At 39.1% G+C, this 13,832-nt stretch overlaps 1 protein-coding gene across 1 annotated transcript in view; it reads left to right on the top strand.

Annotated features, from left to right (window-relative positions):
- Positions 1-13,268, top strand: part of pamr1b (peptidase domain containing associated with muscle regeneration 1b) — a 71,758-nt gene extending 58,490 nt beyond the window's left edge. Inside the window, exons 10-14 of the mRNA XM_016481535.1 lie at positions 1,748-1,933; positions 9,226-9,292; positions 9,532-9,764; positions 10,269-10,612; positions 12,181-13,268. Of these exons, the coding sequence (XP_016337021.1) occupies positions 1,748-1,933; positions 9,226-9,292; positions 9,532-9,764; positions 10,269-10,612; positions 12,181-12,735 (1,385 nt within the window). The 3' untranslated portion in view covers positions 12,736-13,268. The remainder of the gene's footprint in view (positions 1-1,747; positions 1,934-9,225; positions 9,293-9,531; positions 9,765-10,268; positions 10,613-12,180) is intronic.
- Positions 13,269-13,832: the final 564 nt, after the last annotated feature.

Genomic DNA, 13,832 nt, shown 5'->3' on the forward strand with positions numbered 1-13,832 from the left:
TACACTCCGTATTTTTTATTCCATAGTAAGGGCAATTCATACAATACATTTAAACTGAGCTACTTTAATACCATCTCCGAACTTTCTACCACGACTCTGCTGTTCTTCGGCTGGTTCTTCCTGTATACGTTGATTGACAGATGTCTGGTCCAGTCAGCGGTGAGTAATCCCAAAAAAAATGGTGCTGTCTCAAACTATACCTACCTCTTCCGGTTTGTCTGATTTGTCGTTGTGTTTTCTGACTTGTTATTTTGTTTTAGAATTTGTCATTGTGTTTTCTGACTTGTTATAATGTTTTCTGAATTGTTGTTGTGTTTTCTAAATTGTTATTTTGTTTTTTAGACTTGCATTTGCGTTTGTAATTTGTTATTTTGTTTTCAGAATTGTGATTTGTTTTGCACTTCTCGGGCACCGTACAAAAGGCAGAAAGTATATATACAAATACTTTAGCTAAAGTAATATGTTTATGCTTTTAAGTTAATACTTGTTCACAACAATCACTTTGGCAAAGTTTGTACTATGTTCTTTCTTATAAATATAAATTAATTTACTTTTGTTCAGTAAATACATTGTCACACCCAACTTAATATATTACATTTACCAAATGAAAAAAATAAATAAAAAATGGCAGGTGCACATTTTTACCCCAAATACCATACTTTTACATATTCTTCTGTTATTGAAAAACTGCTGCTTTAATTACTTTGAGTCAATAATTTTACACTTTCTTAAATTTAAGATTACTTAAATCTACAACATAAAAAAAAAAACATAAAATATTGGATTAAATTAGCGTAGAATCAACCTCTGCTGTCCATGGATCAGCCAAATATCCATGTGCATATTCGTGGTTAAGAAAAGTGCTGAGGTGAATTTTGGTGCCATCTAGTGGTTTAAAGGAGAATAAGGTCAAATGTGCTGTTTACCCTGGTGCACTTTTAGCCCTATTGTACCCTACTAAATAGACAACCCAATCAGTGTAGAGAACAAATATGAGCCAGTTCTTTTTAGTGAATCAAAAATATACAACAACCAGTGTTGTCTGTTTTCAAAAAGAATTGAAATGATCTGATTCTTTGGCACTACAAGAATTGTTAATGGAACCATTAAGGAACTGGAATTGTTAAGATAAATTGGAACTGATAAATTCTTCCCAACTCACATCCCTAATAAAAAGCTACATCTCACATTTCTCAAAACAAAAGACGCTAACACTTTTGAATACTGTTCCATCATTAATGAATAACTACACAAGAACACATGAGTAATGCAATATTAGCACTCTAGTAACTACTAGTATCTAACAAGAAACTCTGATTAATGAATTAGTAAGTAATAGTGCTTAGTCGAATGTGGTAGTTCACTATTAGCTAATCAGTAACTACTATTTTTTTCCTACCTCCCCACTAAGAACTACTGTATACAGGTTCATAATTAATGTGAATAATAGTGAACTACCAGTTGCAACTGAGCACTATTACTTACTAAATTGTTAATCATATTTTCTTGTTAGGCAATAGTAGTTACTACAATGTTAATAGTGCATTAGTCATTTGTTCTTGTGTAGTTATTCATTAATGATGGAACAGTATTCTAAAGTGTTACTCAAAAGACATTTTATATACATGACGATTTTTTTCAAGCCATCGGAAATTTTGTGGTTACTGATTAAATCCATATGCGCAACATTATTTTTAATTTTGTTAAAACCTCTGACTGGACTTATACTTTCTTTTCTCTCTCTCAGAGGGTGAAGGGAGACCGTGTCTTCGACTGTCAGCATTGTATAATGGTTACTACAAGTTGGTTCCTGACCTCCTTCCAGAAACTGTGGAGTTCTTCTGTAACCTGTCTTATGCTCTGAGTGGCAGCACACGGAGGACGTGTCAGCCTAATGGCACCTGGTCTGGCACTCAGCCCATCTGTATGAGAGGTTGAAGCAGTCTCAGATTTCAGCACTCTTTTTAGCACTGAATTTACTGAAGAGATACGAAACAGTTGCAAAGTCATCCATAAAATGATTTCTACTGGCAGTTTTCAACTCGGCAGTTTTACCCTTTGCACAGAAATGCAGAATTCTTTTTAGGACCACAGAGCAGTCAGGTCCTCGGTGTAACACCTCATCCAGAGGAGGATGCTTTTTACAGTGTTGTGTTTAACAGTGGCAAGCAGTGATTTCTTTAAACGAGTTTGCTGTCATTCACAGTATCAGAAATGACAATTAAGAAACATCATGACAGGTGCTGATGTAAAAAATAGGGCTGTTATCAGGAACAGCCATTAGGTGGCAGTGCCTTGCCAAATTCTTACACTTACTTAAACTTTATTTGGACGGGATTAGTTTTACATGGAGAGGTGGGGTAAAGTAATTATTAGCAGAGCTTCTCAGTTATTTTAGTCCCGTTCGAATGTGCATCTCAGTAATCGTTACGGACATTGTCAGTAAATATTACAAAGACTTTTACCTTTTGTAAATAGGTCCAGAAAACTCCTACCCTAGGTAATGCTAATCCCATGTGAATAGACCAGCTGTAAATATGTATGTTAATATTACGTCATTTCCTGGCACAAAATGGTGCATACATCGAGTTACCCCTCCCACTTTTGGTAGTTTTACAGAGATTTGTTTTCCCATGTGAAGTGACCATTAATATTACAGATGTTCTGTGGTAAAATTACATTACTCTATCTACCCTTGTCAAATTAATCCCATCCGAATAGGGTACACTCACCAGCCACTTTATTAGGTAAACCTTGCTAGTATCAAGTTGGACCCCCTTTTCCCTTCAGAACTGCTTTAATTCTTCATGGCACAGATTAAACAAAGGGGCTGGAAACATTGCTCAAAGATTTCGGTCCATATTGACATGATAGCATCACATAGTTTCTGCAGATTAGTCGGCTTCACATCCATGATGCTAATCTTCCATTCCACTGTGGAGCCGATTTGATTACAGTGAAATTACTGTCATGTTTAAGAAACCAGTCCGTGATGATTTAAACTGTGACATGGTGCGTTATCCTGCTGGAAGTAGCCATCACAAGATGGGTACACTGTGGTCATAAAGCGATGAACACAATAAGCAACAGTACCATGGTAGGCTGTGTTTAAATGATGCTCAATTGGCACTAAAGGAAGAGTTGACAACTTAGCAGTTATGTTGCTTTTAGCAACGTTTCAGACTACCCTAGTAATTTTACTAGTAATTTTCCAGGACTTATCCATTGTAACCTTGTAACCCAAAACACAAAATACAATGCATAATTTAAAATGCAGGTAAAAAATAAAACCTGTGAAAAATCAAATTCCTTCATATTAACAGAGCAGATTGTGCCCTATTTTTACAGACTCTTCTTAGTGTGTAGCATACTAATTAACTGCTAATACAATGCTTAAAACTATAATTGTTCAGAATGTTTAGTTTTGCTAGTTTACTAGCTAATAATAATAATGAAACAACTTAAATTGTTCAAAAATGCGTGTGTTCAATAATTAAATGTATTAAAAATAGTTATTTTATATTAATATATTACGTATTTATATTATTTTATGAACAGATCTAAATTAACATATATAAAATATATATTTTTGATGAGATTTGATGCATTGACACAATTTTGTGTCATGATTAATGACATCATTGCACAATGACATCAAGTCATTTAGCAATTTTTAGAAACAAATCGACCTTCTTTTAGCAACTTCCCCTGAAATTACTTGGCAAGACTGATTAAGGGGCCTGAAGTGTGTAACAAAAATATCCTCCACACCACTACACCATCACCAACTGCTTGAATCACTGATACATGGCAGAAAAGTCATACTTTTATGTCGTTTACGCAAATTTGATACACTACCATCTGAATGTCAAAGCTCATTAGACCAGGCAACCATTTTCCAATCTCCTAGTGTCCAATTTTGGTGAGCCTGTGTGAACTGTAGCCTATACTTAGCTGACAGAATTATTTTCATTTTGATTAGTTTGCTTCCAGGGGTGTAAAATACTTGTGTAATTGATTGCTATACTTAAGTATTATTTTAGGGGATTTGTACTTGTATTTAAGTCCAATATAAATTGGCTACTTGTACATTTACTTGATAACGTTTCTGAAGAGAAAAGCAATACTTTTTACTCCTTACAATTTTGTTGAAAAGTACTCATTACATTTTATTTTCTTCGACCTTGCATGCATTAAATATGGTAACAGAAGCTCAAACATGCATGATGAACCAATGATTTTTGTCTCCATGCATCAATCACACAGGTTTTAGCTTCAGTTATAATCAGGGAAATTTCTGACCATCAAATCTGAAGAAGTATATTGAGTTACAAATCTTAAAAAGAAAAAAAAAAAATTCCATTAAACATTGTATGTAAAATTAGCTGTAAGTTATGTTTAGGGGTGCTCCTAACAGGGTCCATACGATGCATGTGTATGGGACTACTTCAAAAACCACACAAAGTGAAGTTGGATCAGTATTCCCCCACGCACCATGCACCCTGCGCATGGTCTAAAAGCATTGTCCCTATTCTCTTAATGAGTAATGGGTGTGTTTTGGGCATAACCTGCAATAAACCAATCAGAGTCTCATCTCTCATTCCCTTTAACAGCCAGTTGCGCTTGCGCCATGGCAGATTTGCTATTTACACGGCAAGAGCAAAAGACTGAACTCGTCTCCAGATAGGAAACAGAGCTGCTCGTGCGCAAGCAAATAGGTAGCCTAATTCTGATACATGCAATGACTATCCATTGTGACATGTAGGCATTTTTATATTTATGTAGCCTAAACAGTAATAATCTTTTTCATTGTATTCCTTTAATTTTTAATATTTGGCATGTTTGTGTGCTGCTGTGTGCCCCAGAGTGTGTAATAAGCAGAGTGTACTCCCGTTGTGGACCCAACTATAGGCGCATATTACTAACGCACTATTTAAATAACAAAAAAATACTGTGCCATTGACTTTAGACCAGGTTTTATTTGGTCAATGGCGCAGTCTATTTCAGTTGCCTCAAAACAGCAACACGCCAACAATGCGCCTGAACACACCTCGTTTTCAGAAAAACACGCTCATGAGTGCACAAATGCATTTGCTATTTAAACAACGTGGCACAGGACGGTGAGAATGATAACTGCGTCGGGCTGAAACTAGCAAAAAACACTTGCGTCGCGCCTGGCGCCGCATTGCGCCAGATGGATCATAGGGCCCATAGATTCATCAGCTGGGATCGTACAGATTGCCATCATGCTCAGATTGTGTAGTTTTTGAAGTGCCATCTTTAGATGAATCATACACTTGCATTATATGCAAAGAGATTGATTATTTTTTTCTAAAAAATCTTTGTGTTCTTCTGAAGAAAGTAAATCAAATGGCATGAGGGTGTAAATGTTGATGTATCACTTTAAGCACTGTATTGTGTGTGTGTGTGTGTGTGTGTGTGTGTGTGTGTTCCACAGTGCTGCATTTTATTTCAAATTGCATTGAGAAGATAATTCAATATGATGAAACAAATATTTATTTATTTGTTTATTCATTTATTTATTTATAGATTACTTCTAAATACATAAGTACAATTGAAAGTTGTACTTTTTTACTTTCACTCAATTGTATTTTTGGCCAGATGTTTGTATTTTTAGTAGAGTAAAATTTTGTATCAATACTTTAAATAAAGTATAATTTTTTAGTACTTTTTACACCCGTTTGCTTAAGCATCTACAATGTGAAATTCAATGTGATTTTCGGTAATCAAGATCTGGCAGCAACAGAACATTTATCCGCTTAGGCGAGCAATCCGCAGACAGCTTTTCTTGTGCGTGAAATCACCCACATGCCAACACATCAATGACAACTTGCAACAATAATGATGATTCATAGCAATAGAGCATGCAGGTGTCAAAGCTGTTGTGGACCTGCTCACCCAAATCCTTCCCTAACCATCACAAATTTGCTTAAGATTTAGTGTATACTGTTACTATGCTGAGGAATTAGGACCCACACAGACCACTGGGTGAGCATCTCCTGTTGTACTTCCAGGGTGAGCACCTGTTCCAGAAGAAGTCTTAGTTCCCTATCTGCCCCTCATTCAGTGTTGTGTTGATGTAGTGGCACTATGGGTCACTCTTGGGAGACTCTGATGCTTTCAGAAAATACCAATGAGAATTGGTGAGTGGAATTTGAATGCCAGATTCTCCTAGCTGGCTTGTTCCACTCATCCAGATTTTGTTCTTCAGAGCTGCACGATGTTTTTGTTTTTGTTGTTGTTTTTTTACATCACTCAATTCATTAAACTCTGTGAAAAACCTGTTGGATCCTTATGACGCATTGCAATGCATGCTGCACCTTTCGACACAGTAAAAAAAACAGAATTTCCACCTAAAAGAGCTAACATGGATGAGAAATATCTTTTCAAAGATGCCTTACCATATTTGTGTTTTTGAATGTGGGCGACATAATTCTCCATGGGATGACCACAATTCCCTATGCAGACATTACGCAGAGACAGCGTTCATGGATGGTACATGTCATGACCATGGGAACATTAAAATCACAACTTTCATTTTTCTTTAAAGAGACAGTCAGTTGTTCTTCAAACATTGAGGCTAATTTGTGGACATCAATGGGAGCATTTCAGCCGGGTTATCTCCCACAGACCTCCCATTGTCCAGCATGTCCCAATCAAGTTCATGGACGATTGAGGTGGCTTAACTGAGGGCAAGTACAGTCTCTCATTTGGTGCTTGAAACAAGGATAAATTGTCATTTGCAGCATTGGGGAAATGTTTGACACCTTCTGATGCTGACACAGACTGAGCCCAATGCTGAGTTGGCTGCCATGCTTTCCCAGGCCACCGCGCACATTGGGATAGAGTGGAATCCTCCATCCTGCCCTGAGCATTCCCAGCTAAACAATTCGTATCTGGGCTTGGAGCATGGTGCAAAGCTAATTTGACTAAATCTCTGAGGCAAAGGCTTACAGTGCCGCTGGACAGGCCACCTCTATACCCAGGTGACTATAAGACACCATCCCCAAGTGGTCCAGCTTATCTGGAGTCGATTCGGCAAAGCACAGGTAGATCTGTTCGCTTTGCAAGAGTCCTCCCATTGCCCTCTATGGTACTCCCTGACTGAAGCTCTGTTCTGCACGGACGGTTTGGCACACAGCTGGCTTTAGGGACTGTGCAAGTATGTGTTCCCCCAAGTGAGCCTGATTGCACAAATGTTTTTTCAAGGGTCAGGGAGGAAGGAGAACACATCCTGCTGGTTGCACCCTGCTGGCCCACAAAGACTTGCTTCTCGGAGCTCATGCTCCCATCGACGCCCCCTCCCTGGTGAATTGCCCTCCTTCCCTTTCTTTTTGCTAACTAGTGTTCTTCCTGAGGAGAAGATTCACAGAGATTTTGCCATTGGGTCAATGCTTTCCTTCCTAGAGGAAAGGTTAGACAGACAGATGTCCCCCTCCACATTGAAAATGTACGTCAGGACTATAGTGGCGTATCATGACACTGTGGAAGGTAGGTCTCTAGGGAAGCACAACCAGATCATTAGGTTCCTCAAAGGCATGAGGAGGCTAAATCCCTTAAGGCTGTGCCTTATTCCTCTCCTTGGTCTTACAGGGTCTGCAGAGAGCTCCCTTTGAGCCCTTTGAGTCAGTTGAGCTTAGTACCTTCTCTTTGAAGACGGCCGTCCTGACCATGCTTACCTCCATCAAGAGGGTTAGGAAGCTGCAATGTACCCAAAGTTTCCACTACCCCTTTCGGGGACCAAGTGGTGAACCTGCAAGCACAGCAAGCACACCACGATAATGCGCAGTTTTCCAATCCATGTGTGTTTCCTATTTATGGCGAACCTGGGATAACAACTGACTGTTTTCAGTACTCATCAGTAGCTGAATCAGTGGCAGAGGAATTCTGCTACCAGGCCCATTATTTGTGGTATGCCTGTTTTTAGATGGGCCTGTCTAATTGGACTAAGTACTCCATGTGTGGTGATTCCTATATGGTAATCATGTATGCTGTTTTTTTTCCACTGTAAAGGTGCCCTGTCGTTAACCATGTATATTTCCTGGGCAGAGCCTTACTTGCCACCAGTCTCTGTGGATATGAGCCTTTAACATTTCTTGGTTAGAGCCCATCACAGAGACCTCTTCCATGTGTAGTGCTTCCCACTAGGTAAGCCCACGTGATGTATTCTTCACATACTGTCCTCTCCTCTGGGTAGTGTTTTTTCCATAGTGTTTTTCCGTATATGGAAAAAGAACCCTTTCCCCAGTGTAAACTAATGGCGCTTTTCCACTGCATGGTACGGCACGGTACGGCTCGGTACGGTTCACTTTTGGGGGGTTTTCCACTGGGTACAGTGGGGCATCGCGGAATGAAAAAGTTTTTTTTAGGAGTCGTGGTAGTAGAGGGGGCGCAACTATAACGACATGTGAATAATCCCGCCCACTCTAAAGCGGTACTGAACTGCAGTGGAAACGCAAACCGTGCCGAGCCGATCCGTGCCATGCCGTACTGAGCCGTACCGAGCCGAGTCATACCACGCAGTGGAAAAGCGCCATAAGGGTCTGCACGGCTGTAAATTATATACATTTTTTTATTATTCTGGACATTGAGAGGGTTAAGATGTGGTAATTGCTACCAGGCCCGCAGTATCTTGCCGGCATCTGCAACGCCAAACTTTGTAACACAGTTCAGCTGGTGGTGGCATTTTGTATAGGGACCTAGTATCACTACATTGGCACAATGCTCATTGAAGCTAAGCAGAGTTGAATTGGAAACTAAGTAAACATCTCAGTTACTACTGTACTCTCCGTTCCCTGATGGAGGGAACAAGATGCTCAATGCAGTGACACTAGGGGTGCACTTGAGAGCCCTAAACAGCTCTGATGCTTTCAAAAAAAGGCTAATGAGAACTGGCTAGAGGAATTTGCATGCAAGCCACTCCCCATACATATGGGTATGAAATGAGCTGGCATGCTCCACTCATTCAGGTTTCCCGGCTGTTTCAGCTCTGTTTACAGTAGATGGGAAACAAGGCGGGTGCTACAGAGCGATAGCTGCTGGCAATAAAGAAACCCAATACATTCATACAGAATACTTAAACCAACAATATAAATCTGACAATCTATTTTCATAAATATTGTACTGACATAAACATTTTTTAACATAGATAAATTCAAAAATAAATTTAAAACTAAGATGCTTTGTTTGTATTTTTATTTATAGCCTGTCGAGAGCCCAAAGTATCTGTGCTGGTCAAACAGAGAGTTCTACATCCGCATATCCCATCCAGGTATAGACAGTTGCACTATGTCACTCCCGATGACAGAGTGTTACAATAACATATATGCAAAGTTGAACCATTTAATTCATTACTGTGACCATAATTCTCCCATTCATTCCAAAGCAGAATTTTCAAGTAATTTTCAAGTAAATCAGTTAACTGTAAATTGTGTTTCATTAATTCTGTATGTTTGTCTGATATGATGTCCTTGTTCTGTCTCTTGTGTGTGTGTGTGTGTGTGTGTTCAGGAAAACACCTGTGCATAAGTTTTATTCTTCCTCTGGAGTGACCAGTTTCTTAAGGGAAGTGCAGCCCACCCAGGCCCCTTTTACAATGCCTCCGCTCCCACAGGGGTTTCATCATGTCTACACACACATTGAGTATGAGTGTATGTCACCTTACTACCAGCACTTTGGAAGTGCACGCAGAACCTGTCTGAAGATGGGAAAGTGGAGTGGACGTCATGTTTCTTGTTCGCCTGGTGAGGGCACGTCTGACAGACAAGACAAACAACAATGAAGAAGGTGTAGAGGTCTTTATTAAAGAGATCAATTTCATCATTTAATTAGGTGATGGAAAATCATGGAGGTTTGTAAGAAAATTATCAAGTTAGCAAGTTTTTTTCATTGTAAGAAGTAACATGTCTTTCATTGTAAATGACAACAAAGTCACACACTTATGTGAATATGCCAAATGTTTGTGATCTGCCAGTATTTTAGGGTGAGCCTCTGAAAGTGGGCCCGAATGCTCTTGTCAAATGTCAAGAGTTACAGAAGGAAAGTATCACATCCATACACATTTATCAGAGCGTCAGCACAAGCAAATGCTTGAGGAAGTAATAAAATCAAATAGAACTATCTATATGATCCACAACAATCCAAGCCCTCAAAGTGCACTTTTATTGTCATACTCGATAATCTGTAAAATATTCATTGCTTTTGTTTCTTCTCTTAATTTTTGTTCTCTCTCTTCCTCTCTATGCCAGTGTGTGGGAAGCTGACAAACTTTGACCCTCAGAACCCTTCTGAGACTAACTGGCCCTGGCTGGCTGCCATCTACCGTTTGCCTGTTGCAAGCAAACTAGGGAAGTTAAATGTGGCCAAGACAATGGGAGCAAACATTGAACTGATGGAAGAAGAGAGTGATATGGATGGTTGGCAGCTTGTTTGCAGCGGAGCCCTAGTGAACCAGCGAAGTGTGGTTGTAGCTGCCCACTGTGTCACAGAGCTGGGGAAATTATATCCACTTGACACGGCCAAAATCAGGGTAATGCTAGGCAAAGAGTACCGCAGTGATCTGAGAGTGACCAAGGGACTGCAGCGATTACGGGTGAGTTTGAAAGAATACTAATAGTCAGAAGTTTGGACACTCCTATCCATTCTTTATTATCACTACTTTGCACATTTAAAACTTTAAGTATTAAAATAACTATTAAAGTTAAATTTAAATTATTTTTAAAAATGACCTACAATTAAAACTATCTCAAAACAAATGAAAACACAAGTGGGCGAGCACACACGAAAGTCTGCTTATCATAAGCAACTTTCTGTTTGTTGTTGAAAAAAATTGAACGAGTTTTAAATGATTCTTTTTTTAGTCTTGTAGATACTTAAAGGGTTACTCCACCCCAAAATGAAAATGTTGTTATTAATCACTTACCCCCATGTTGCTCCAAACCCGTAAAAGCTTCGTTCGTCTTCGGAACACAAAACCGCTTCGATTTGAACGAAAATAGCGCATCTGTGCAGCACGGCTTGCACAGAAGAGCGTAAGCTGCTTGCGTCTAGCGGATATTCTCCAAAATGGTGCTACGGTGATGCGGAGAGACACAGAGGAGACGAATTGTTGAATAAAGTCGTTATTTTAGTTTTCTTCGCATACAAAAAGTATTCTCGTCGCTTCATAATGTTACAGTTGAACCACTGATGGCAGATGGACTATTCTGACGATGTCTTTCATACTTTTCTGGACCTTGACAGTGTAATTTACTTGTCAGTCAATGGGACAGTCACAAGCCTCCCGGTTTTAATCCAAAATATCTTAAATTGTGTTCCGAAGACGAACGAAGCTTTTACGGGTTTGGAACGACATGGGGGAAAGTGATTAATGACAACATTTTCATTTTGGGGTGGAGTAACCCTTTAAAACGTGGAGAAAGTGTAGTACCTGAGCAGTTGGACAGAACACCACCTACTGGACAAACCATAGAATAATAGATATTTTCTTTAGATATTTTAACGTCTGAATAGTTTGGCCTAAAACCACAATGAGACCAGTCTTTTTAGATGCCTTGGGGCACACCCTGTTGAGTACTGAGAATGATCCTCAGTGTTCCCTTATGAGAGGATTTTAATTTAGTCATAAAATGCTGAATTTTATACTGTAAAAATTGGGGCCAGCACCATATTTCCATCATTTTCAAAACAAAAATTATTAAAATATATACCTATATGAACTGTTCTTGTGTAATAGATCAAGGAGTATAATAGCAAGAAGTTCTGTAAAAGTTGACAGCAAACAGTGCCACTTTAACCATTTTCTGAGAATACCAAAACATTGCTTTTTCACCAAATCAATGTTACAATTCTTTTTTCGCGGCGTTGGTGTGCTTGGCCATGTAATTGCTGCTTCCGTCATGATTTACTCCCCTGCATGTCATTCAAAAAAAAAACTTTCTTTTGTGAAACCCAAGAGGTGATCATTTAATGAATATCTGTATATGAATATCTATTCAACTTTTATGTGAATTATTTATTTACATGTAACGGTTTTCTAAGTTCCTGGAAAACATACATTTGAATAATGTGTGTCCAAGTTTTGACTACTACAGCATATTTAAACGTTTCGTTTTTTGTATATCCTGCTATTCATTCCACGTCTCACCTCTGATTGGTCAGGTATCCTCCATCACTCTACATCCAAACTATGATCCCCTGGTGCTGGATTCAGATGTGGCTGTATTAAAGCTCTTGGACAAGGCTCGTATTGGAGAATATGTGCTACCAATCTGCCTACCAGATGCTCGTGATACAGTCGAAGACTCCAGACAAAGAATGGTGACAGGCTGGTCCCTCTTACCTGACCAGAAGGCTGGAGATACTGAGAAAGCACGTGTGGGCCGCGTGATTCTGGGGGATGTTGTTCAGTGTGAGCAGCAATATGCCAGTTATGGTGTTCCTATCAGTGTGTCTGAAAACATGCTGTGTGGGCGACAGGGTTCTGGCGTGGAACAGTCAAACATTTGCCCTGCTGACACTGGAGGGATTCTTATTTTGCCTCCAGTCTCCTCAGGCTCCAGTCTGACACCTCCACATGGACAGGGCTCACAGGAGTGGAAACTTTTAGGGTTGGTCAGTTTTGGACATGATTCTTTAAACTGCAACCCAGAGCTTTACACCGTGTACACTCATGTTTCTAATTTTGTCAGCTTTATAGAGGAAAATATGACATAGGCTGACATACAATATTACATCTTATCTCTGTCTCATTTATATTATTTAATTCGTTTTCTTCTATCCATTATAATACTGCATTAATGTATAGGCTTAAATACACTGGACTATGCAGTGCACATATATATAAGACGTGGACTTAATTTAAACCTTATTGTTACCATTATAAGGGAAACAGTCCTAAAACAACATAGTCCTAAAACAATATTTCAATGTTTTAGGAAAAAGTCCTAAAGCACCAACACTGAGCAGCTTCCTACATTCATGTTGGCCCTCAGTCTCTCAGGTGATATTTGCTTTGACTATAAATCTTATAAATGCACATAAATTGTAATGTTATATTTACCATTGTAAGCGCTATTGAAAGATGTATAAAAGATGTATATATTTACAAATATTTTCTTATTGGGGTAACCCAGCTAAGAATCATTACTCATGGATATGGACTGCAGTAACAAAATTAAAACTAATCAAATACTACAACATTTAGTGTGTAAAAACACATCTCTTCCATCTTCATTTGACCCTCTAACTCTAGCACTCTCTATTCTAATTATATTTTATCTACTTGTTTTCTTTTTATTAAAAAAAACACTTGACCCTCGCTTGCACTCTCTATTCTATATCTATTCTTTTTTTTTAAATGACCATCGATCTATCTACTTGTTTTCTTTTTATTTAATATATATTAAATACTACATGTACTGCATTAGGCTAAACGAGACTTGTCAGAGCACTTACACATCATTGGTCCTTTATTGCTGGGACCAAACTCTCCCACTCTTTCGCTGCAAGCCCCCAGATATCAACTAAAAGACGGCGTGCCCCACAACCTCCAAAGCCTGTGGGACCAGCTCGTCCTCCTCCTCCTGTGAGAGCTCTCCGGCCGCTGCCACAGCGCCAGGGCCCAAACCCTCCATCTGCTGTAGGTGAACCAAAAACAACTGACAGCAGCTCTCAGTGATATGTGTCGGGTCCCCGCTATAATAGCAGCAACATTTACAAATGTTTACAGAACAAGCGGGAACCCAGTGTGCCTGTAGCTTTCTCTATTTCTGTTTTATCACGTGATAGAAAGTCTAAGGCCTTCTCAAGCC

This window comes from Sinocyclocheilus anshuiensis, unplaced genomic scaffold, assembly GCF_001515605.1.
Source record: "Sinocyclocheilus anshuiensis isolate Anshui unplaced genomic scaffold, SAMN03320099.WGS_v1.1 scaffold749, whole genome shotgun sequence".
Classification (NCBI taxonomy): domain Eukaryota; kingdom Metazoa; phylum Chordata; class Actinopteri; order Cypriniformes; family Cyprinidae; genus Sinocyclocheilus; species Sinocyclocheilus anshuiensis.